This window comes from Rhincodon typus, chromosome 9 (assembly GCF_021869965.1).
Source record: "Rhincodon typus isolate 14 chromosome 9, sRhiTyp1.1, whole genome shotgun sequence".
Taxonomy (NCBI): Eukaryota; Metazoa; Chordata; class Chondrichthyes; order Orectolobiformes; family Rhincodontidae; genus Rhincodon; species Rhincodon typus.
In genome coordinates, this window is record NC_063340.1 from 59229706 (window position 1) to 59256655 (window position 26950).

Sequence of the window (26950 nt, forward strand, 5' to 3'; positions counted from 1 at the left end):
AGAAAGACAGAGTTGAACTGGAAAGTGTGCAAAGAAGGTTTAGAAGGATGTTGCCAGGACTAGTAGGCCTGAGTTTATAGGGAGAGGTTTGGCGAAGATAGGACTTTGTTCATTGGAAGGTAGGGGATTGAGGGTTGACTTTATTGACGTGTATAAAATCATGCGGGGCACAGATAGGATGTGTGCATTTAGTTTTCTTCCCAGGGATGGGGAATTGAAAACTGGAGGGCATAGGTTTAAGGTGAGAGGGGAAAGAATTAAGAAGGACCTGAGGAGAAACTTCTTCATGCAGAAAATGGTGCATATATGGAATGGGCTGCCAGAGAAAAAGTGGTTGAGGCAGGTACAATAGCAACATTTAAAAAACATTTGGATAGGTACATGTAAGGGAAGAGTTTAAAGGGATATGGACTGAATGCGGACGATTAGAACTTGCTGAGTGGGCACCATAGTCAGCATGGACCAGTTTGGGCCAATGGGCCTGTTTCCATCCTGTATTACTGTATGACTATGGAAAAATATGCACCTCAGGTCCCTTTTAAATCATTCCCGTCACTCATCTTAAACCTATGTCCTCTAGTTTTGGACTCCCCTACTCTGGGAAAAAGACGTTGGCTATTCACCTCATCCATACCCCTCATGATTTTATAAACCTCTCTTAGTTCTCCCCTCTCAGCCTCCTATGCTCAAGGGAAAAGAAATCCCAGCCTCTCCGTATAACTCAAACTCTCCAGTCTCGGTAAATCTTTTTTGCACCCTTTCCAGTTTAATAACATTCTTCCGATAGCAGGGGAACCAGAATTGTAGGCAGTAGTCCAAATGCAACCTTATCAGTGTATTGTATGGCTGTAACATAACATCCCGACTCCTGTATTCAATGTTCTGACCAATGAAGGCATGAATGCCAAACACCTTCTTCACCACCCTGTATACCTGTGTGGCCACTTTCAAGGAACTAAATGTACCTGCACCCCTAGGTCTCTCTGTTCACTAACACTCCTCAGGGTCCAACATTAACTGTGTTAGTCCTGCACTGGCTTGTCTTACCAAAATGTAACACCTCGTATTTATTTGAATTAAACTCCACCTGCCATTCCTCGGCCCACTGGCCCAGTTGTTTAATGTCTTCTTGTACTCTTAGACAATCCTCTTCACTGTTCACTACACCACCAATCTCAGTGTCATCCACAAATTTACAAACCATGCCTTCAATATTCTCATCCAAATCATTTACATAAATGAACAACAGTGTATGCAGCATTGATCCTTGAGGCACACCGCTGGGTCACAGGCCTCCAGTCTGAACGACAACCCTCTACCACCATCCTCTGTCTCCTACCGTAATCAGTCCTTGCCTTTCCAAATGCATGTAGATCCTGTCTCTCAGAATCATCTCCAACAACTTACCCATCACTGACGTTAGGTTCACCGGTCTATACTTCCCTGGCTTTTCCTTGGAGCTTGAGTAAGCAAGCACCTACATGTTTACAAGTTCCACACGGTTCAATGAATGATTCATGTCATTAATCCTCTCCGTAAAACAACGCAAATCAACTTTCTATCACTTCATACCTTTTGTTCAGTGTCTCCTGCAAGTCCGTTCACAGTTAAAAATCACAACCTTTCTCTTCAATGGGCCTAGTGATGGCTTCACCTTTATTTATGTATTAATATTTGTGATTTCACCCACCTTTGACCAAATCTGGAAACTGCACATTGTTTGTTTTTCTCCTAGTGCCCATTATGTTTCCTCCCAGAACAATAAAACAATTCTGTATGAAGACCAATTTTTCAAAGACTTCAAAACTTCTCCGGTATCTAGAAAGGTTCTTCTTGCAACATTCTTGTATTTCTGTGCTCAACATCAGCAAGACATCATCCACAGCTCTTGCAACAAACTCCATTCTTTTACCATTGATCCCATCTCATTCCCCGTGAGGGCACCCTCTCAGGCTGAAAGAGCATATGCAAGCAAGGCACCTGATTCAATCCTGTCACCAACTAATCTACTTCTCCCTCTGCACAGCTGCCGATCACCACCCCCACTGTACTAGAATCTCCACCATAATATAACCTATCTAGACCACTCTATCCCTCTGAAACAAGCCTTTGTGGATTCTCCCTCTTATCCACTACCATTGTTAGTCAAAGCGTGCATCTCCTCAAGCTCATTCTATCTTGCTTCTAAAACAATCTGCGACAATATTCGAAAGGTATACCAAAAAGATTACTGGCATTTGTCATCTCTACTTTTGTTTCCATTTTTAAAGCTTCTTTAAACACCTTTAAAAGAAGGTGCTGTATAAAAACAAGTTATTGTCATTGGATAGTTGAGATTTGTTTAGCCTCTATTCTTTGTCTCATTATTCCAATCTTTCTCAATTCAATCATTACTGGAACATGTGAGAATGTGGTTTCATGGTACTCATACACGCTCAGTGCATTGGGTTGTTTGTGGGATCAGCACATGATCAGTTGAACAGCTTTCAATTTGGCCAAACAGGGATGCACTGTAAAGGATGGCCAAGGGTCCATAATTATTGGAAGAGCTTGATAAATGAGTACATCCTCTTGGCTCCTTGTTAACTGAAGTCTGTTTTGACTGACTTTTGGAGGTATTGTAATTTAAGAGTTATATTCATGCAATGTACAAATCAAGGGTAGAACTAGTTTAAGCATATGGAACACATCAGTGCTGTAGTCAGGCTGAATGGTCAAGTTTGGCTCCCTTGTTGCAACAACGAATTGTGAGCTCAATAATAAAGAATCACAAATAGAATTATGTAGTATGATTTGACTTGAAAACTCATGGTCGATTGTGTAACATGAGCTCATTAAAAGAAAGATATGATTCTGCAGCTGTTACAACTGAGGTGTGTTTAAAGTAGCAAAAGAAAACACAACGGGAAAACATCTAGTCAAAGTTTCTGGTTTCCCTTTGCTAAATCAAAATAATGCTTATATAAAATAAAGACACGTTGAGTTTTTGAAGTATGTGTATTTCCCTGGATTTGTAGGGAAATGGATCAACAAGTGTGAAATTGATGCATAAAGGCTGGGATGACAGCAGACAGCATTCCTGGTTTACGCTGAACAATTGTCCTCTTCCCCTGGATAGAATAGGAGGGGAAAATAAAGAGAAGCATTCTATTCCAATCTAATGCCTCCTCTCAGGAAAACATATGTGTAGACAGTAAGCGAAAGGCAGATGTGGGCTTAGTTGTGATGGTTTTCCAAGGCCAGATAACCTGGTAATCTTTTACTGCAGTGCTTCTTGCATTTACAAATGGCCATTTGGGTGAGGTGTACAAGGTGGCTGGTGCACAAGTTGCATTTCTGCACAAGGAATTCACAGGACTGGTAAAGAAAAAGCAATTGAATGAATAGGGCAATACTTGGTTGTGAAAGCCATCCATCAAAGAACTGTTATCCAAATCTACATCATAAAGAAATACAACTTGTCCATTTGTAACTGCTCTTTGCAGGCAAAAGCTGCTGTTTCTTTGGCAGACAAAATGGGACTTCATAGTGAGTCTTTTTCTGAACAAACTGATAACATGAGAATTTTACCAGAATATATGGTTACCAATAATAATCACAGGATCTGCCTGGAATCCCAGTCGAAGAACTGTGCATTTGGGAAAAACTTAACTATGAAATCACAATACATCGTTATTAGACACAACAAAAAGCAGAAAGAAGAGATGGCAGTACTTTCGTAGGGCAAAGTTGCATGTTTGCAAACTTCATTTCTGAAGGTCAAAGAAGGTATCTAAATTAGAAAAAAACATGGTTTACTGGATTTTTGTTACTACTGACCCAAAGATTATCTCTGGTTTCAATAAAAAATGCAGATTAAGAAACTGACAATTAATGAAGTATTTAATGAACAGAAACAACACAAAGTACAACAGAGCAATAAATGTCTTTTTTAAAAATTCCTTTAAAGGACAGATTCAAGCATTCCTTGAAATGTGTGTTATAATTACTATATCTTTCAACAGATGTTGCTTAAGTATTGCTACAGAATGCCTGGCATTGGTATTGGCCAAGACTACAATGCATTTTTTATTGTCACTGGAATTGTTGAAGTGTATTCTTCAGCTGACCATTACCTCGCTGAAGAGCACTGGACAGGTGAGATTCCTTTCACCGAGTTATAAATGAGTTGAAATACAGTAGAATACAAGTTTCTTTCTTCAAAGTCACAGGGTGGTAGCAGGCAGATAAAAGCAAACATAAACACAACAAAATTTAATACAGAATGACTCCCTTTGCATTCCAGGGGAACACTAAAGAATTTAGAACATTAATTAATTAACAATCCTATACATGTTCGCATGAAGGACTTCTGTGTGTTTTATATCAAGGTTAAACTAGTTTAAAACTGAAAACCAATTCCCTTTTCTTTTTAAAGAGAATCAATTATCTATGAATCACAAATTGCACAATTAATGAATATAGCCCCATCTAGTAACCTAACTCAACTAATAATTTCAGTTAGTATTTTACAAACTGTCTGGTCCTATCTGCAATCATGCAGCATAAGCCATGCTAGCTTCCCACCAGAAAGCAAAGGGTTTCAAACAAAACACCAACGGCAGGGTTAGTTGCAAGAATGGCAGCACTCACAGAGGACGAGCAGGGTTGGGCCACTTTGGGAGCGTGTGGTGGAGAATCAGTCATCTTCATGAGGACTGGCATTTCGTCATCTGACACACAGTTGGCAGGCTTGTCCTTGGCAATGGTGGCCTGCTTGCTGGGCTCAGCAGGCTGAAGCTTTACAGGCACAGAGACAGGCATGATGATGGGCATGAGGTTATCCACCTCTTTAGGCTGCTTCTCTCCTTCATCCTGTACAGACAACCAAAGGCTTTCAGCCTCAGTTACAGAGGGGTCCAAGCAAAGCAACACACCTGAGATAGGTCAGATAGGATCTAGAAGGTTACTAAAGTGATACCTCCTTGTTTCTCAGTATTGTTGTACATTAAGTGAATCTTTAAAAACAAAATTCAAAATGCTGTCATACAAACATATATGGAAGTCAAAGACCCAATGTACTTGGCAGGATTGGCTTCGTTTCTGTGGAGATCACTTACTTTCAATTGTCAATATGCACTTTATTGGGTTCTGACATAATTACAGATAAATAAGTTCAATTTTCAACAAGTCAATAGTTTATGTAAAAAAAAAATGCAAAGTTTAAACAAACTGTACTCACATATCACAGGTTGTGTAAATATATTATCCAAATACGTCAACCAAACACAAGATGGTTGCTCCAGTAATATTACACCACATTAATGTGCTACAGGGAATTCTGAAAATTTAATGTACTGAAGCTTCTCCCCACTTAAAGTGGCCTATTAGCTTTCATTCCAGTTCACCCTGGTATGCATTGAAGGGGTCTCCTTGCCTCCTGCTGTAGCGCAAGTTATCACTGTTCTCCAAAAGGATTTGGCCCCTTCCTCACCACTATTTCAATCTCCTGTTCACCGTCTTCTCCATCCAATAGAATGACGGTCAGCAAAACTCCGACCAATGTCTTGTTGTGAATGGAAGATCTTACCCGCCACTTACTACACAGGAAATCTGTGCACATTTTGCATGCAGCAACCATGAGTATTTCTGTTATTTCTATGAATGCTGTGGCTGTTGAAGAAATATCAAGAAGAGCAGGGCAAGGTAGCTCAGTCCTATTGAGCTTTGTCAAAAAAAAATGCAAATGCTGTCTAAGTTCCCAAAACATAATCACCATGAAATGCCAAAAGATGGCATGCATGAGACAATTACATAACCGACACAAGAAATATTCGCAAGGTTGACAGGATAAAGAAACAATGGATACATTCAGCAGCAAAGACTGCATTGTGTTTAATGAGCCATTAAGGCATGGCTTATCATATTATATGAATCATTTAAATATACTTAAGATACAACAGTAAACTATTTAATAAAAATAACTCATTTGGTTAAGTCAATGGAAAGTAATATGAAGTACCCACTAATGATTAATTCAGCTAAGAATAAAACAAAGTCCAAAATTCTACATCAATTGAGCAGTCCCAATTCAGTTTACTTTAGGAGCTGGCAAACACATGAAGGAGACTGTTCTTACTTCTTACAACTTGGGTAACACCAGCAAAGTTATATTTTTTGCTATGGAAGCAAAGAATATACAACTAAATGGCTATTTGACCAGTTGTACTCTTGGATGCTTTATGCATCAACAATTTGGCTGGTCATTCCCCGAAACTTTCTGGCAACCTTGTAATTTCTTTTCCCTTAAGGTGTTTATCCAATTCCCTTCTGAAAGTCACGATAGGTGCTGCCCCCACAACCCTTTCAGGTACTTTCTCATTACCACTTGCTGGTCAAGACAAAAATATCATATTTTCCTTTTGGGTCTTATTCCCAATTTAAATCTGCACTCTGGTTTGTCACCCTTCTGCCAATGGGGAGAGTTTGTCACTATACGCTGTCCAGATCCCTCATGCTTTTGAACGCCTCCACCAAATCTCTACACTATCCCTAGCTTCGCTTCTGAAGTCGTTCATCCTTGGAACCATTCTCATAATTCTTTCCAGCCTCTCTATGAAACCTTTATTTCCTTCTGAAAGTGCAGCGCTCAGAACTGAACACAATATTCCAGGGGAGGCTCAACTAGTATTTTATAAAGGTTTACCATAACTTCCTTGCTTTTGGACTCTACAATGACCATGTAAGAAGGCCTAGACTTTAACCACTTTCTCAACTTGCCTGACCACCGATGATTTATGCACATATACCCCCAGGTCTCGCCCCATTCTTGGTCCTGCTTTAAAAGCACACCCTTTAACTTATGCTGCCTCTCGTGGCTCTTCCTACCAAAATGTATTATTTCACAATGCTCTCCATCAAATTTCAACGGCTGAGTATTCTCCAATTCAACTAGTTACCTCCTCTTTATATCTGTCATTATGTTCCTTCCATTGTATTATACTTCCAAGTTTTGTTCATAGCAATTTTTAAAAAATATTATGCCTGCATGCTGTACTATTGGTCATTAATACTTGTCCTGAAAAGCAACAGCCCTAGTGCTGACCACTGGGAATTGTCACCGTACATCTTCTCCAAACCGGAAAACGAATGCTAACTACTGCTGTTTCCTGTCACTCGTACAGATTCAAGATCACGCTACCACGGTCCTTTTTATTACTTGGACTTCAATTTTTCTGGCAAGATTATTATGTGGCACTTTGTCAAATTTCCTTTGGAAATCCATTTGTACATCAACCATTAGTACCATCTATTACCTTATCAAAAAAATTTCAAACCACTTGCTGATCTGTGAAGTAATATCCGTGATGGTAAAACCAGCTACACGGTTTGTTCAGGCTCAAAAACATATACCTGAAATTCAAAAAATGGTCTGCACAAATGTAGAAAATTAAAATGGTCTTTTTTAAGACCATCCTGTAATTTCTCAAAAGAACCTAACAAGCCTACGATCGCATTGTCAAATCTGCAAGCAAGAACTAACGATCCCAAATGTGAGAGATTTAAATCACTGGGGTTATCAACTATCCAACATTAGCAGCTGCATGTAACACCACATGGTGAGAACAGAGATGGTTGATAGGTAATTAATCATACCTAGTGGTAGCACTACTGAAAGGGACCACAATGATTTTATTCATGTAATGTATGTGATATTAACCATCTTCCACATTCTGTATTTTGTTGGAGACATTATTCTCCTTTGTGACTTGGCAGTAGTATTCGTCAGTAGTTTTGTTGTTGTATTTTGCAGAGCTTTTTACTATGGACACAGATGGTTTGGAGCAAGTTCTCCCCCCTATGCAACTCACTGATTGGCATACTGGTATAAAAATACACCCTTTTAAGACTATGCTGGGCTCTAGCATTTCAGTGGAAGCTTAGAGAAAAGGTTTGGTTTTGGATTCCCAAACATTTTATTGAACAATGATACTAAGTACTGCCATCTTAATCCTATGTCAAATCCACAATGCAAAGGCCAGTTTGCACCGAGTAATGAAATAGAGTTGACAAAATTATCAGCTATTACTACTGTTCTTTCGCTGGATCTGTGTTACGAAAAAGATTACACATTCCAATATTTCACAATGCAGTTAAATATTACTTTAATGATAACAAATCACATTAGACATACGTGGTCTGCAGTCAATTATAGAACTGAAAAAATTCATACCCATAGATTTTATTTAAACCTCCACCCGAAGATTGATGAAATGGCTGATACTTTTGTTATAAAAAGCTTTCCTTGACAAGTCATTGAACACAATTTCAATAAATAATGACAATAAGGTTCTCCAATAAATCTAAGTGTTTTGTTTTGAATATGTCAATTTAAGTGATAAATGCACTAACGTTTACATTATTAATCTTGTGTGCTTACAACTGATATCAGTCTTGCACAAAGTAGTTTTTGCCTCTACTCAGAGGAGGTTTCAGTTGCCCCAATGATGGAATTCTCTCCTGTCTCACACAACATTCTTTCTTGCAGTCCAGTCCCTTAACTTCCACTAAAAACAAGGCTTTCAGACAAGAGCAATGTTACCAATTCATTTCACCACTGGGCAGTTCTGCAGAGACAGAATTTCTAAGCTACTGATGTGGAGCTTGTGGGCATATCTCCGTATCCGACAACTTCTCACTAGATATCTGTCAGCTTATGCTTGGAAGTAAGTATGGATGAGAAGATCACAGGTTCATAACAAAAACCAACTTGTCGCTTCAGGCTACAAGAGCCAATTATAAAAGGGACAAGGTTTCCTAGACCTGGCCGACATCCAGCGATCTCTGAAGATAGAAGATGTCCATAGACCCTAAGACTAAAACCAGAATCTGGTTCAGTCATGACAGTCGCCAGTGCTGGTTAACTAAATGCAAAGAAGACAAATCTAACCATTGAGAGAGATAAGATTCATTTCAGAGGAGACATCTGATTCAATTTTTCCACAGACTGCTCACCCTTTTTACCAATAATTTCTTTAAGTTAATCTTATTGAAAACACAGCAGAGCGAGCAGCAAGCTATCCTTTTAAACACTGGAGTATCAGGACATATTTTTGATGGTCATTACAAATTTTTAATATCATTCACATGCTTACTGACCTGTTTGGGAGATGTCCTCTGGCCACCATGAGACCTCATGTGGCCATTAAGGGCAGGTAAACTCTTGAACTCTTTGTGGCACATTGTACACGTCAACCTGTTCTTGATGTCTGTCCTTTCCTGGAACGGAAGCCGATTTTGGCCACTGTTTGGAGACAAAGTAGCATCCATCAACAACTTTACCTGGCCACAAGTAGTACCAAGTGTCACAGTGGTCACTAAAATTTTATTTTAGCATGGAACAAAATTTATTTTGCCATTTTTTACACTGTAGGGATTCTATGATCTATGATTTTGAGCTAGCCAATTTTGTGACCAGATAACTTATCACATATTCAAACAGTGTAAGAACAAAAAGTTTAATTTTATCGTCCTTGCTGGTAATATTTCAGAACATTGCAAATAAACTCGATTAGTTACTTGCTTGAGGCAAATCGTTAACATGCAACATTTAGGCCTTTACTTGTGTCTGTGCAGCCAATAAACAGCTCTGTAAAAGAAAACACTTGCAAGATATATGGCAAATTTCTGCCCAAAAGAACTGTGGATCAAATTTTCATTGTCACGCCTTACCTGCAAATTTCTTACAGCAGAATGGCTCAGATTTCATATTTCTAAGGCTGAGATAGGATCAGGAATCAGAAGCAGTGCAGCTGGTAAAAATTACCAATGAGAAACACCCAGCATCACATGAAAACAACAAACTGAACGTGGACAAAGTGGAAAATTCTTCAACTTTTTCTGATTTTATCACTGCTGGGTAAAACTGATTATTATACAAAGGAATTTGTTCATATTATTTTACATGTATACCAAAAAAGAACTGCAATATTTCAAATTCTTTAGTTAAATGTTCACTGCAGTTGGTTCAATTTGTTGTCCTGAACACCCAAAAATATAAAACATAGCCATCTTTAGAAGAACGATGTTGTTTAAATTTAAAAAGAAGTTCTGAATAGAAATCGTGACTTAGGGAAACAAAAAGATTCTTAAAAAATCTCTTCCTATTCCTTTCCTTGAAGAAATATTTGGTAACAATGCAAAAAATCTTAGGATTGAGCTGGGTTTTATACATTAGTCTTCATTATAAAGTTGTCCAGTATCCTCTGAAGGGCTACTTTAAAATATTACACTCAGAATTCTTTACTTAATTGTGTATTTTGATACTTACCAGCTTCAGTGAGTAAGGGAAGCTCTACGTTTCAGGAGCAAAGTCAGCTATCACTCTTTACGGGGAGATCATATAGGAAAGTTTTTCAAAAACCTCTATCACAGGGGACTTACATCTTCATCATCACAACATCACCCCAGCAATTCAAACCTTTGCAAGCATAAGCTCCATCACTGCAAGCAACCGTTCTGAAGTTCTGTTAGCAACTGAGAGCTTAAAATAAAATTGGACAAATAGTAGAAACTTCTCCTACAGGAACAGAAGCTCTATGATGAATACACTTTCTTCAACACTTTCTTCAACAGTTTCTTCTGTACAGACGCACAGATGCAGATTCTAAATGAAGTGCTACAACGGGGTGGGCTAACTGCAACAAGTAAAAACGCAAAAGGTGAAAAATCTTGGTTGGGGGACAGCAATGAAGACAGCGTCATAGAGACATACAGGAGGGAAACAGAACCTTCGGTCTAATGCATCCATGCCGACCAGATATCCTAAGTATATCTAGTCCCATTTGCCAGCATTAGGCTCATATCTCTCCAAACCCTTCCTGTTCATATACCCATCCAGATGCCTTTTAAATGTCATATTTTACCATCGTCCACCACTTCCTCTGGCAGCTCATTCCATACACGCACCATCCTCTGCATGAAAAAGTTGCCCCTTCGGTCCCTTTTAAATCTTTCTCCTTTAACCTTAAACCGATGCCCTCTAGTTCTGGACTCCCCCATCCTGAGGAAAAAACCTTGTCTATTTAGTCTATCCATGTGCCTCATGATTTTATATACCTCTATAAGGTCACCCCTTAGCCTCCGACGCTCCAGGGAAAATAGTTCCAGTCTATTCAGCCTCTCCCTAATGCTGAAACCCTCCAGCCCTGGCAACATCCTTGTAAATCTTTTCTGAACCCTTTCAAGCTTCACAACATCCTTCCTATAGCAGGGAGACCAGAATTGCATGTAGTATTCCAAAAGTGGCCTAACCAATATCCTGCAAAGTTGCAACATGACTTCCCAACTCCTATACTCAATGCACTAACCAATAAAGGCAAGCATACCAAAAGCCTTCTTCACTATCCTATTGATCTGCGACTCTACTTTTAAGGAACTATGACCTGCACTCCAAGATCTCTTTGTTCAGCAACACTCATCAGGAACTTACCACTAAGTGTATAAGTCCTGCCCTGATTTGCCTTTCCAAAATGCAGTGCCTCACATTTATCTAAATTAAACTCCATCTGCCATTTCACTACCCATTGACTCATCTGATCAAGATCCTGTTGTACTCCAAGGTAACCTTCTTTGTTGTCTAATTTTGGTGTCATCTGCAAACTTACTAACCATACCTCCTACGTTCACGTACAAATCATTTATATAAATGACGAAAAGCAATGGTGTATTATTATTAAAGTAGTTCTTGGAACAAAGTATTTAGGGGTGCATTTCCTCTTCGACATCTTCTGATTTAATCAAATCATATTACTTAAAATGCAGAATTTGCTTTTCTACAAGAGATTCTTAGAGTGAAGCCTTCACCTGTGGCATTTAGGAGATCAGTGAGCATCAGGATAACATGGTTCACCATTTCAGTTTAACTTAAAGCTTCACCATTAATTCAACTGGAATGTATATTTAATAGCAGTACAATTATAACAGCAAACAGGCCTAAAGGCTGCAACAACTTGAAGCTTACATAACTGTAAAATACCTTGGCCCATAACAGCATTTAACTGGGAGTACAGGAATGAAATGACCCTGTATACTTGCAGTAGGCAGGGCTATTATAGAAATTATTTTCCCAGTTCCTGCTCAGAACCAGGCCAGGGAAAGGTTAAACCTTAAAAAAAAAACTGGGTTCACATTGAAAGCTCATCTGCTAACAGACCACAAAGTATCAGATGCCATGGTATGAACACATGTTTTTCTGTTGTTATAATGGTAGCATTTGGGAGCATAAAATTAGAGATATAAAACATGCATCCCAGATTATAACAATCCCATGTGCTCCCCTACTTTAGTAAGCATTAATTGCGCGTACACTTGTCAGTTTAAGTAAACTAATCTATTTAAATATATTACAATTGAATCAGGTTAGCATAATGGTCACTAACAACAAACCACAGCTCAAGGGCACAATAAGCAGTTCATCCATCTTGACAGCAGGATGTGTAAAATCCTTTTTATAGTGAATTAATTGCCTAATCCAATTATAATTAACTACAAATCTCTAACTCCTATAAAAGGCACAGAGTGGCACGGTGTTGAGAAATTGAAGCCAATCCCACCCACTTAGCATGAAGAGGGGGGAAAATAAAAACTAGATTGGAGACAGGGCAGTGTTGAGAATGTTACAGTTTCTGAGGAATGATGGTTTTTCATTTTCAGTACAAAACTTGATTTCACAAAGTTTTATGAAACTCATGAAATGACAAAATGAAGTACAAAGCTATGCGAATGCCTCGGTTAAGGTACCTTTCTCTTGTAGTTTATAAGCAAAGATAATACGCTTTTTCTTGGTTTTGCATATTTCATGTGACATCACTTAATTGCTACATCTGAACGACTGAATATGCCAGATATAACAAACACCCCAGTTTGAGATTCCAAGGGAGTTTCAAAAACTAAAGAGTTTTCTGTTGCTTTAATAGAATGTCTTCCTAAATAGCTACTAATCATGATAAAATAGTTCAATACCTGAGTTCAACAGTTGACTCCACTGGCTTGACATCAGTCAGAGAAATCTGGAAGAGAAATCTGCAGTAAATCTTTCCAATGTTCTGATTCAGCAAATTGAATTCCAAACAGCACAAGATTCTTAGCTTTAGGCAAGAAATTGCGCACTACATTAAATATGTTATTTTACTAAAGAGGAAACAAATGTGATCTACAACTAATTTTCCACAAGTGGTATGTGGTCTTCATTTCAAAACTGACTCATCTTTTGTGTGGGCACTTTCCCAAAATCTTGACGAAGGAAAGAAGAATGTACTTGACAAGTATCCACTTTTAGTCTAGCTCTACTCCTTCAGAAGCTATGATAATCCAGTTATCTGACTTAAACAAAGACCTCAACAATTTCATGGGCTACTGCTTGCTACAAAAGAAACAGTACTGCAAGCAGTGAGGGACATACAAAGCTCTCCTCAATCTTTGAACAGTTTATCAACTCAATTTGGGGTAGCTGGTCGGCTATAAATAGTCTTAGAACTTCTGGAACACAGGAATCAGAAAGCGTGTTCACTCGTGATTTCTAACCGGTGGTCCAACCAGAAAATGGATGTTCAGCAAAATCTGCAGACACAGAGACAGGATAGGATGGCTCCTTCCCATTACCGTCACCCAACCTCCGCTCACACAGTAAAATTGACTAACATTTATGGATTTATCTATCAAGATTGGACAGGGTGTTGGATTTGTACCATATCATATGCCAGTGCTTTCAAAGGGCAAGGGACCAAACTGAAAATATTCTCCCTTAGGAGGAGAAACAGTTAATTGGGTAGTATCCTAAAACGGTTATCGCTGCCAGGACTGGTGCTGGAATTTCCATTATGGGGATCTGTCTATTAACAGTCATTTCATCCTCTCAGACCCATTGGGCTGAATATCCCAGTTCTGCTCTTAAGGTCTGGTTGTGGGAGGTCAGGCAAGCGTGAAAGTGACAGAGAGCAAATATTGATGCAGGTATAGAGACAAATAAGAGACACATAAAAGATATAGAAATTGAAATAGAAACACTGATATAACTAAATAGTTAAAAATATTTCATCATCTGCAGTTGTGTAAACAAAAATTCCAAATCAGAATCAACTGTTTGAGCCAGTGAATTGCATAGCATCTTTAGTTATTATGAACAGAGTGAGACTGACAAACTGTGGGAACAAAAGTTGAAAGCACAACGACAGGGCTTTCCCTCCCAAACAATACAACTTGCCATCTATTCTCCTGAATGTTCATCTAATTGGCAGCATTAATGTCAGCATTTTCAGTCCTGGACTGGGTTGTGCAAAATCAAAAAACAGTCAAAACCCGTTACCAAACAATCATCTAATTGATACAACAGGTCATCATTCATTGAGCTGGTAACTTTCAGATGATTACTAAGTTGTCACTTAATATCAGAGATCTCCTACAATGCCTGAAGTTCAGTATAATTCTAGCTATGGATCCTTCCTTTGTCAATAGCATATACCAAGGCAAAAATGACAGGCACAGAGATACAGTCTCACTGTAGTAACTCTAACAAAACAAAGTAACAGTGCCAAGTAAAAATTAAACGAAGTTATTGGAGAATACATGGAATTCATCACATCTGCAACATTTAGATGAAGTTGCCTGCTCAGATCTAAAGGAATGGCACCAATTTCTCACCATTTGTGTCTGCATGGTCCCTTTCACACACACTCAAATGTTTCAACAATACATTTTGATCTAATATCTTCTCATGGAGGGCTAGAATGCGAGAATTCACTAATTCCCAGTCAATTAAGAGTTGAGCTCTGTAATTTTGATTTTTGTCTCAACATTTTTCTTTATCCTTCACTTTTTAAGTTCAGGTTTAGCTCATCCAAGTCTGCCCTGGATCCATTGTAATTCTGAAATATATTAACATACATTATAATAGAAAATGATAAAGATAATTCTTTTATCCTGGGTGATGGCTGGACCAAAAGTAATAATAAAGATGTATTAGAATAAGTTAGAGAAGGTAAAAGTGAAATCACGATGTGTGCAGAGTAGAGATGGCCAACACAAATGATGTGCTCATTTCTCAATGCTTGGAAAAGAAAGTCATTTTCATTTTGAGCTGTATAGCAAGGAAACAAACCCTTCAGTCCAACTCGTCCATGGTGATTTTTATGTTTGGATCAATCACCATTACTTTAGCCTGCATATTCGTTGATAATCCTCCAGAATGTGAGCAACAACTCTGAAAGAGAATTAGATCTCTATTCATCACTAACAGAGATAAGAGAGGCTCCAGTTCTGGGGAGAGGAATCCAAAAGAACCATTAATTTCTCAACATAAACATTTTAAACATTGACCAATGTTGCACTGCTACCTATAATACCATCATGATAATTTTTTCGATAAAAATGGTGGGTTTCACATTATACAGCTCAGGATGTTCTTTGTCCAGGAACTTTGAATACAGAAGTTAATTGTTCACAGAATAAATTTAGTTAACCAGTAACATCGGCCTTTCTGGTCTTGACAGTGATCGTTTCAACAATCTGAAGATATGGAAGGTTTGAGATATAAAGATAGCCTGGAAAGACTTTTTTCACTGCAGCTTAGGAGGTTAAGGAGTAACGTTATTGAGGTTTACAAAATCATGAGGGGCACAGTTAAGGTGAATGACAAGAGTCTTTTCCCTAGGGTGGGGTATTTCAAAACTAGGAGGCATATTTTTAAGGTGAGAGGAGAAAGATTTAGAAAGGACATGAGGAGCAACTTTTTAAACACAGAGACTGCTTTTTGTGTGGAACGAACTGCCAAGGAAGTGGTGGATGCAGGTACAATTACAACGTTTAAAAGACATTTGGATAAATTCATGAAAAGGAAAGGTTTGGAGGGATATGGGCCAAGTGCAGGCAGGTGGGAGTAGTTTAGTTTGGGAACATGGTCAACATGCACTAGTTGGACTGAAGGGTCTGTTTCTATGCAGTATGACCCTATGGCTCTATAGAATTAGCTACTGGATAGACTACTTCAGAATAAATTACTCTAAACTGCCAAATCACAATCCACCCTCACATTAAGGTGATGTAGGAATTGTATCGTTTATATTGCTTTGTGTACACCAAGTGATTGCTGAACTTTTAATTTTACTTGCATCTTCATACTTAATATTATAAAGAGACTTTGAAGATCTACTTCAGGGTTTCACTTCACGGAATCGTTACAACACAGAATGAGACCATTTAGTCCATCGTGCCTACATTGATCTATTATCGATAGCCAATCTCCTGACTCTCTCCCATGTCCCCCCACACCATTACTAACAAAATAATCTCAATTCAACCTGCATCCGCAATTTTTCCAGGCAATACATTCCATACCCTAACAATTTGCTGTGCAAAAAAGCTCGCACTCACATCACCCTGACCTCATTTCATCTGGTGGACCCTTGTCACCAGGTTCCTAATTAGTCTGTGAAAATTTTTTGAAGTCATTGTTAATGTTTCCAGATCAGAAGCTTCTATTTGTTATTGAAGAAATACTGAATGAACTTCAGCTAGGTCTGTCAAGAATTCAATAGCTGTGTTCTTAAAAATGGCATCACTTACCTCAGCAATGTGTCTGAAAACATTTTAGTAATGGTAAGAAAAAAATGCTTTCAAGAACAATCAGACGGTTGACATTCAAATGAAATGACCTAGGTACAAAGAGACCATGGCCTTGTTGTTGAGATCCAGACAATTTGATCATCTGCTGTTACTATGTCCCTCCCTTCTATGAAACTGCTTGGCTAAACATTGCCAAAGGTCCCTTCTATGCTAGACTGGAACTTGTCTCTCTGTCTAATTTCACTCATTACTCCTTGTGCCATCTCCAATCCAGACCAAGAAGCCCACCTCCTGCCCCCTCAGTCCTCTCTCTAACAAACTGTTAATGATCTAGCTTCCCATCTTGGTCCCCCATGTTAGCCAATATTGGTTCTTGCTATTCAGGTATTGCCTCTTTCTCTTCAATAAATTGCCTCGACTCCACAGTTCTTGCCGACTATATTCTCATTTCCATCGTCCATTTCCTCTCTCAAGGCTCCCAATTCACTATCTTTCTTTCCTGCAATCCTCTTTGAATTCCTTGAATCAGATTTCCACCCCTACCATATTACTGAAACTACTTAGCTAAATCCACAGGCAACCCTGTATGTGACTGAGACAAAAGGAAAACTTTCCTTCCTGATCCTTCTCAACCTGTCTGCAGCCATTGTAAGGGCCAACCACAGCATCCTCCCATAAGCCACTCCGTGCTGGCCAGCTATGTGAGACTGCGCTCACCAGTTCCATTCTTATCTTTCTAATCATAGCTAAAACATCATTTGTATTGCCTTCTCCGCCTGTCCCCATGCTGCTACAGCTGGCATCACCCAGAACCTCTCCTTGATCCATTCCTATGTTGTTACATAATGCTGCCCTGTGGCACCATCCAAAAGCAAAACACTTGTTTTCATTCACACACTCCTGACACCCAGCTTGCTCTCACCATTATCTCTATCAAATTCTCCATTGTTGCTAAATTATCAGATCACTTATTTGGTATCCAGAAACTTCCTTCAATCCTGAGAAGACTGAAGCCAAGGCTTTTTAGTCCTCAATCCAAACATCATTCCCAAGCTATGGACTCCATGCAGGACCTAAGAAACAGACCAAAATGAAACTGTCTGTATCCAAATTTGATGACATATTTGAGCAGGGATATCCTTCCAATGTCATGCTTGCACCAGTTAAGACCATCTATTTCCAGCTCTGTAAAATAATCTGACTTCAACTTCTCAGGCCATCTGCCGCTAAAACGTTCAGTCATACTTTTGTTACTTGAACATCTGGCTCCTCCAATGCACCCCTGGTCGATCAGCCTCTGTAAACTTGAGGCCATCCAAGTTTCTGCTGTTGGTTTCAACTTGTACCACAATCTTTTCCCCTGTCATTGCTGTGCTCCTTTGGTGCTTGGTGATAAAACATCTGGATTTGGAAATATTCATCCTTATTTTCAAATCCTTCCATGGTCTTGCCTCTTCCTGTCTCCATAATTTCAAATAGTCCCAATGATTTATGGCACTCAATTAATCCTGTCTCAAACACCCATGATTTTACTCACCACATCACTGGGTGGCTGGACCTTCAATTGCCAAGCTCCAAAACATTGGTATCCCCTTCCTGAACTTCTCTACCATGCCGGTTCAAATTGCAAATTGCATTGTAAAATTCCTTTACTCTCAAAGCTGTTTTTGTTGAAGCATTCCCCAAGTTTAAACTACTTATTAGGATTCCCCTTGCTGTGCTGCATTCTCAGCTAACGAATTTCTACCATGAGAGACGTAAAAAGTGGAGTAACTTTGTGTCAGACTTCCTTCCACCACTACTTGTATCCCCTTCTCAGTATTCCCAGAGACTTTTACTTTTGACATGTACCTGCATTGGTTATGCATGCAAAGGAATGACAGAAGCAGACGTACAGCACAACCTCAGCTGGATGACTGAAGGCAATTCACAATAGAGGACTTGGACAGCTTAAATGCTCTGGCTAGCATGATTTGCTTTGAGGAAGTACAAGTATTAACTTTGAGGTAGAAACAGAAACACATTTCTGAATGCAATCTAACAAAGATCTTAAATTCCGCCCAGACATTTGCTTTTGGTAAAGTCATAACTACAAAGTCAAGAAATTTAAAAATTCAGTGGTGTATATAATGTAATAAGGCCCCAATAGCAGAACTACCCTAATCCTGAATACATCTAGCACAAAGAAATATTCAAAACTCGAAGGACGGGAGTGCATCATTGGCTGCAAGCTAACAAAGACAATAAACAGTAAGAAGTCAAGTTAAGAATAAAGCCAAGCAGTGCATAAACAAAAATTTATAGGTAGGTGATAGGACAAACCATGAGGAGCTCAAGAACATGAAGAATGATAATAGAAGGTACTAAAAGTTCAGAAGTCTCTTTTCTCTACTGCTTTCTTACTTATTACTCCCAGAATTTAAAGTCTGAACACATCACTGCATGTTATGAAGCAAACAATCTAACAAGTTCATATTTGGTGCAGTACAAATCTAACACAAATGTCGGAATTTATTGCTGTTTGAAACAATTCGCTTTGGAACATTTCATGTTTGCAAAATTCAAATAAAAGTAGATTATTTGAATTTTTTCTTACCCTAGTTTTGTCAATAGCTCCTTTCTTAGGATTTATCCATGGGATGCACTATTCCATCTACCTATACATTTCTTAAAAGCCAACCATAAGAACAAGAGGTCAGAAATCAAATCTGTTCAATATTTTCCCTCCAAAAGTGATAGGGCAACATTACAGCAGAGACTGCTGCATTTGAAGGATCAACACTTTGAAGTGTTGAGAAGGTTTCTTCCTGCAGAATTTCCCAAAAATTCTAAAATGAGAAAGGGAGTGAACGAATGAACAGACAACAGCGTTAAAAGAACATGAGAACAAGTTACTTACAGAGTCCAACATGGAAAACAGTACTAAAGGAACAACAAATGGTTTCACTACTCCTATCAAAGTGACCTCAATTTTAAAACCTTCCGTTGAGAGTTCAATAAAAACAAAAAGAGTGATCACAAACCATCTTGCATTTATGCAGCATCTTCAATATAGAAAATTACCCTAATACAAGTTGCAGAGGCAAGGATAATTAAAGGAACAGGAAGCACAACATGATGGGAGATAGGGGCACATTTTTATGGTGAGAGGAGAAAGATTTTAAAAAGACACGAGGGGCAATTTCTTTTTAAAACACAAAGGGTGGTTCGCATGTGGAATCAATTTCCTGAAGAAGTGGTGAAGGTGGTACAATTACAACATTTAAAAGACATTTGGATAAGTACATGAATAGGAAAGGTTTGGAGGGATATGGGCCAGCAGTAGGCAAGTGGGACTAGTTTAGTTTGGGATTATGGTTGGCATGGGCTGGCTGGACCAAAGGATCTGTTTCCATGCTATATGGCTCTATAAGTAACGCTAAGCTCAGTTTATTAAAGGGGGTTTATAGATTGCAGAGAGATGAAAAACAGGTGAGCTTCAGGAAGGCTCCAATTAATGAGTTAGGGATCTAAAATCTAAAAGCGTAATGCATTTATGAACAGTGAAGGCATATTGACTAAAATGAGAAGGAGAGTGAACAAACGAACAACAGTATTGAAAAAACATGAGAACAAGTTACTTGGAGTCCAACTTGGAAAACAGTACTAAAGGAAGAACAAATGGTTTCACTACTCCCATCAAAATGACCTTAACTCCCAACGGAAGGTTTTAAAATTATCAGCATAAACTTAGTTTTGTTACTCTAATTTGACCCAAAAGAAATCTCCCAAAAGTGAATGGCAATTTTTTGTGGTTGAATTAAATCCTTTGCCATCACATCATAAACAATGATTTGATGTATTGAAGATAATAAACAATATTGAGATAGTGGGATATGTATACATATACATCCCTAATACCATTGAATGCAAGTTTGGGTTTCTGGCTTTGGAGTTAGTAATCCGTGGATTTTCTGTGTGTATGAAGTTAATAATTAAAATGTACGCATTTCTGCAGCCATGGTGATTTCTTTTAAAACAGTTTTTGAGTTTTGGCCTTAGTGATTTGGGCTTTTTGAACACCACAAATGGATTATTTTGTTTATCTTAGATTGTTCTGCAATGCAGCATTGTAAATAATGGGACCTCAAGGTTTGTTAGAGACTTCTGAAAATTTTTTAAGCTTAACATATAGAAGGTTGCATGGGCGAAGACTATATTAGAGAAAACAAAGAGTATGCATTATTGAGACTATATCGAATTGACATAATCTTTAAAGTGGAGTCCACGGGGGTTTATGCTGGGGCCTCAACCTTTTACAGTTTGTCAATGACTGAGATGAGAGGCACCAAGGCATGGTAGCTAAATTTTCACGTCACCAAGATAACACATACAGATGTATGTTATCAATAAGACCAAAGGAGGCTGCAGATGGAGATCATTAGATTTTTTTTGCCATTCGTTCAATCTACCCAATGGACCATAATATGGGAAAACAGGAGGTTATTCACTTCGACAGGAAGAATGAAAAAGCAGAGTATTACGTAAACAGAGAAAAACCGAGTGCAGAGGAATCTAGGTGCTCGAGTGTATGAGTCTCAAGAAGTCAGTATGTAGGTACAGCACGCAATCAAAAAGGCTAATGGGATACTGTCCTTTCTTACTAGAGGCATTGAACCTACAAATAAACATGCTATGCTTCAGTTATATAAAACATTTGCGAGGCTGTATTTCAAATACAGTGTGTAGTTTTGGTTTTATTTAAGGAATAATGTAAATGGTCTGGAGGATCTTCAGAGGTTTGCCAGATTGACAATTGGAATAAGCAGGTTGACTTAGGCGGACAGGCTGGATATTCTAGGCTCATTTCCACTCGAGTTTAACAGAGCGATGGGTGACTTGAATGTAATATAAGATTTTGTGTGATTTTGACAAGGTAAATGTGGAAAGAATGCTTCGTCTTGTAGGGAGTCCAGAATTGTGGGTCACTATTTTAAAAGTAGGGGTCATCTTTTTCAGAAGAGATTAAGAGAATTTTGTTTTCCTCACACAGGATTGAGAGACCATTCTTTCTGTCTTAAAAGACAGTCAAGGTGGGGGTCATTATATATTTTTAAAGCACAGTTCAATAGATACTTGTTAGGCAAGGGAATCAAAAGTTCTTGGATGCAGATTGGAATATGGAATTCAAACCACGAACAGATCAGCTATGATCATACTGAATGGCAGAGTAGGTTAAAGGTGGCAAATTGTCTCCTTCTGTTCCTATTTTGTATATTCATAAAGAGGTGGTTCATGTATAAAAAAAAATCAATCATTTTATTTTCATCTTCATAAAATAGCATTTAGACTTTGAAAAGCCAGTTAATAAGTTGTTACAGAATAGACTTAGCGGCAAAATTAAAGTTCATCACAGCAAAGTGGCAGTGGCAGCGGGGGCATGCACATCAAATTCAGTAAGTAATAAAAAGCAGAAAACCAAGATGAGTATTGTTTTCCCCTACCCGGCAAGTCTACAGTGGTATTCCTCAGGAGTTGTTGTTAGGACCAGTGCTTTTTTGGTACATTCTAATGACACTAACTAGAGTGTAGAGGATACAATTTCAGTTCAATGACATGAAACTTGGAAATGCAGTAAAAATAAGGAGACTTTTAAGAATCATACAGCACGGAAAGAGACCCTTTGGTCCAACCCATCTATGCTGACCAGGTATCCTAATCTGAAGTAGTCCCATTTGCCTGTGATTGGTCCATTTTCCTTTAAACCTTTCCTATTCATGTACTTATCCAAATATCTTTTACGGGTCATCATTGCACCCACCTCTACCACTTCCTCTGACAGCTCATTCCATCCAGGCACCACCCTCTGTGTGAAAAAGGATTGACAGAATATGATGCAGTGCAGTGTGATGTGATGCATTATGATAAAGAGGGATGAAGTCATATGAATTAAACAGTATGAACTTTGAAGGCAGAATATCAAATTGATAAAGCTCTTTTAAGAGGAGCATGTGGAATCTTTGGCTTTATAATTAAAGGCACAGAACACGGAAGTGAGCAAACTATATAAAACCTTTATCAATGATTAGTCTCTGCTGTAGTGATGTGCCCTTGGTCCCACACTCTTAACTGGTGCCTTGATGACCCATTTAACTATTCCCACATTTATTTATTATTTCCATGGCCACAATACAAAATATCAGACTTCAGTGAGCAATTAGTCAAAATTATGTACATATCAGAGAATGACTTTGCTGTTTACTGGAAACCTGGAGGTAAAAGAATCAATACAGAAAAAGCGATATGAAATCAGACAAGATGCCAAGTTTATCATCGTTAACTGTGTAGCAAGATGACCAATTCTGTTCAGAAGCTTTAGACAGACCAAGTACTTGGGTTTAAAAAAAACACAGCAAGGTTTCACGCACTTAAGTGCACAGTTATGTTCAGAATCAGATATGCACTGTAATTTACATTAAAAACTGAAAAGACAGGGATTAATCAAGCAGGGTTCAGATTAGAGGAACTCGGACATTGCAGCAATATTACACAGGACTGAAGCAATTTCCATCAGGAAAAAAGACTGGAACATGATCCAGATCTTCAAAATACAAAAAAAGAAATTGAAATCGCCAATTCAAGCATGTTAAACTATCGATGAAGGAGGACATGATTAACAAACACATGAACTGAAATAAGATACATTTCATTTTCTCTGAACTTAGATTCTGCAACACTGACCCCTGCTACCCCCTCCGTTATATGCCTTCTAAAATTAGTTATTGTGTGAACCTGCATCTCTGAAGAAAATATCCAGTTAGAACTGGAACTGAAAATTAAAATAATAACTGCAGGCAGAAATGGTCAAACAATACACAATTGAAGTGTCCTAGAATTATATAACATCCTGCAAGTAACACACAACACAACATTAGTGAATGCTGTATTATGAAAATATGGATTTGAGGAATGATGTGAATACAAGTCATTTTACAGTCATACTTCTGGAATTAAAAGGAGAAAATCAGTATTAAAAATCTTTCCAAGTTTAAATAAATTGCCAAGTCTACGATTAGGGAATTGTACATTGTGTATGCGCAGAAACAGTTCTTTTTGATATAAACTGTATTTTCTTACCGCATGCTTTCTTCGTCGTTGCAAAACTCAGCACTACATTAATTCAGTGTTTATGGGTGCATAAGAAAATATGAAGTGATCTTACATGTAACACAGCTTATCGTGCTGACTTAAAGATCCAAGTTTCTGGAACATAATCACGTTGATTTTTAACTACATATGAAATATATATGATTGTAATCATCTTTTTAATTTGTGCTGGAACACAAATTTAAACACAAGTTTAATTTGGCTAAATGCAAGCCTTGCTAGTTTTATCAAAATGCAAGACATACAAATAAATGTAGGGCCTTGGGTAGTGTTGTACAACGGAGAGACCTAAGGGGTAAGGTACATAATTTTTTTGAAGTCTGCATCACATATAGATAGGGTGGTTAAGAAGGCATTTAGCATGCTTGCTGACATTGCTCAGATCTTGGGATGTAGGATGTTGGTGAAATCTCTCCTGGTGCACTGTGTCCAGTTCTCGTCTCCCTGTTATAGGAAGGATACTATTAAGCTGGAGAGAGTTCAAAAGAGATTTACCAGGATGTTGCCAGAAATGCATGGTTTGAGTTATAAGGAGAGGCCAGATAGGCTGGGACTTCTTTCCTGTTCATGGGAGATTTAGAGGTGACCTTATAGAGGTTTATAAAACCGGAGAGGTGCAAGGTGAATGGCAGGTCACTTTTCCCTAGGGTGGGGAATAACAAGACTAGGGAGCGTATTTTTAAGAAGAGAGGAGAAAGATTTAAAGAGGACATGAGGAGTAATTTTCTTATACAGGTGGTTCGTGGGTGAAATTAATTTCCAGAGGAAGTGATGGATGCAGGTACAGTACGACATTTAAAATACAGTTAGATAAGCACATGAATAAGAAATGTGTGGAGGGATACAGGCCAAGCACAGGTAGGTAGAACTAGTTTACTTTGGGATTACGGTCAACATGTACTGGTTGGACTGAGGGGTCTGTTTCCATGCTGTATGACTTTATGATTCTATTACCCAAAACACATATGCAGAACAAATTCAAGATAAGTCAAGTAAATTAGCAAACATTTTCATAGAAAATTTTAATTCAAGTCCCATCTGGGAATTTTACCTGAGACCAAGTATAATTGTGAGATTGCTGTTGAGATACCTTGACTGAATGAGGAATATTAGATGGTGCTATGATAGGTCTTTGGGGTAACACAAGACCCCCAGGATGACTCATCTTACTTAGCTCCTTCCTTGTCACTTCCTCTGCACCTTCTGAAGCAGGGGTATTTGCATGATGGGCAAGAGAAACCTGAATTCTACTTTCTGCACAAAATGGTTTCTGTTGCATAGCTTCTTCTTGTTGCTGATGCAATTGATTTTGCTGGTACATTTGCCTATAGTGTGGTTGATCTTGGTAGAAATACTGAGGGGGTGCAGCCATTTGAATGTGCTGAGAAGGGTGGGATTGTTCTTGGGAGTACTGACGTGGCTGCTGCATGGCCTTGTGGTTTTGGTCTCCATGATATGGTGGTGGTGGCTGCATGGGTTGCTGCAACTGACACAAAATCTGCTGCGATTGACAGAACTGAACTGAATGCATGTGGCATTGCTGCTGCTGCTGATGCTGTACTGAACTGTGTTGTGGTGACTGCTGATGTACAAAATATTGTTGTTGAGGGAGTTGCTGAACCTGCTGGGACAACACCTGTTGAGCCTGCAGCTGCTGAACATGCGATTGCTGGTGCTGCAGTAAAGGCTGGTGCTGAGGCATTTGTGGCAATTGCTGGTACTCAAAATACATCTGCTGTTGTTGTTGTTGTTGCTGCTGCTGCTGATACTGGATAGCTTGTAACTGCTGCTTAGATTGTGCAACTGGAAACCCACAATGCATTTGCTGTGTTAAGGAATGTTGGAATCTCTGCATTGGATGGACAGCAGCTTGTTGTTCAGTTGGAGGTTTTTGGGACAACAGTTGCCGAAGAGTGCTGTCACGTGCATTCTCGACCATGGCAGTCTGACTTGGTTGGCTCGATGCTACATTGTTAGTCTGTTGCATTCTGAGGTTCTGATTTGTAAAAACCTGTGTGAAGGAGTCCAATTTGTGCAAGACATCACTCGTCAACTTCTGCGAGGAGGTGTCATTGGCTGAAGAAGAATACACGTAAGAATATCCATCTGGAGCATCAGTCTGAGCATTGGATGTCCATATCATAGAGGGATTATTAATGTCATTCTGCATATGAATATGATTGCCAGCATTAGAATGAGGCCAATTGTTTGGACGAGATGGCTCTATCCTAAGGCTTTTGGTAACAACTGGCATTGTTCCTGCTACTGCAGCTTCCCTTGAATGTGGAGGAAAATGAGGAGAAGATGGAGAAGTCTGAGATGTATCCATGCCTGCAGATCCATAGCTATGGTTCATATTCCCACTCATGTTGGTCAGAGGGCTCGACTGCGGCTGTTGTGGATAATACAGATTTTCTGTGTTGTTCACAGCATGATTTGTCTTGTACAAGGGTTGGTCTCCCATCATTTGTTCTTAAGGCAATTCAATCTTTAAATCACAAAATGATTACCAGGCCCGTAACAAAGCATAGAAATAGTAAAAATAAGTTTTGAATCCACAAGTTCCCTGAGAAAATTTTCCTTTAAGCCACAGTGGATTGCAAATTTTTAATACAATTTTCCTTGTATTTCAAGTTGTCAATGCAGAATCTTGTCTTGGAGTCAAAATGAATCTAGACTGGTGCATCACATCTTGATAAAAAATTTTATGGCACAGCTCAAAGTTGTCCATTGAAGTAAACCATCAATACACCTGTAATATAAATGAAAGAAAGGTCAGCAGGTGACCTCAAGCTTAACTTGTAACATTTTTCTATTCATTGAGGCAAAAGCTGCTCATGCTCTTGAGTGGCACTCAACATTTTTCAGATATCCAGATCAGATATAGCATAGCCAGATATAGAGTCAAACCACCTCTACTTTACTCCAATAAACACCTCGGCCCAAGTTTTGTAACAGCATCTGTACAGGACTCACGAAACATGTTTACTATTTCCAATATCAGCTATTCTATGGTGACTGCTAATTAGTCCAAGTTTTATCGTTGTCAGCCATTGCACAGCATCAACTAGATTGCTAAATCATTTGTTTGGTCCTTCTACACAGCAATCTGTGGGCACTTGCATTTCATTAACCAGGTCAGTTTGAACCCAAGTCCCAGAGGTGAAATACCAGTGACTAGCCACCTGGGCCCACATAGTGCACT

At 38.7% G+C, this 26950-nt stretch overlaps 1 protein-coding gene across 7 annotated transcripts in view; it reads right to left on the bottom strand.

Annotated features, from left to right (window-relative positions):
* LOC109912623 (transcriptional-regulating factor 1) overlaps positions 1–26950 on the bottom strand; it is a 196189-nt gene that overhangs the window by 43509 nt on the left and 125730 nt on the right. For 6 of the 7 annotated variants that reach the window (XM_048600960.1, XM_048600962.1, XM_048600961.1 and 3 more), the window contains 4 exons: positions 24797–26497; positions 13003–13049; positions 9139–9283; positions 4633–4854 (listed from right to left, as the gene is read on the bottom strand). In XM_048600960.1, coding sequence (XP_048456917.1) covers positions 4633–4854; positions 9139–9283; positions 13003–13049; positions 24797–26212 — 1830 coding nt within the window. In that variant the 5' untranslated portion in view covers positions 26213–26497. The remainder of the gene's footprint in view (positions 1–4632; positions 4855–9138; positions 9284–13002; positions 13050–24796; positions 26498–26950) is intronic. The other variant, XM_048600965.1, reaches the window with a different exon arrangement.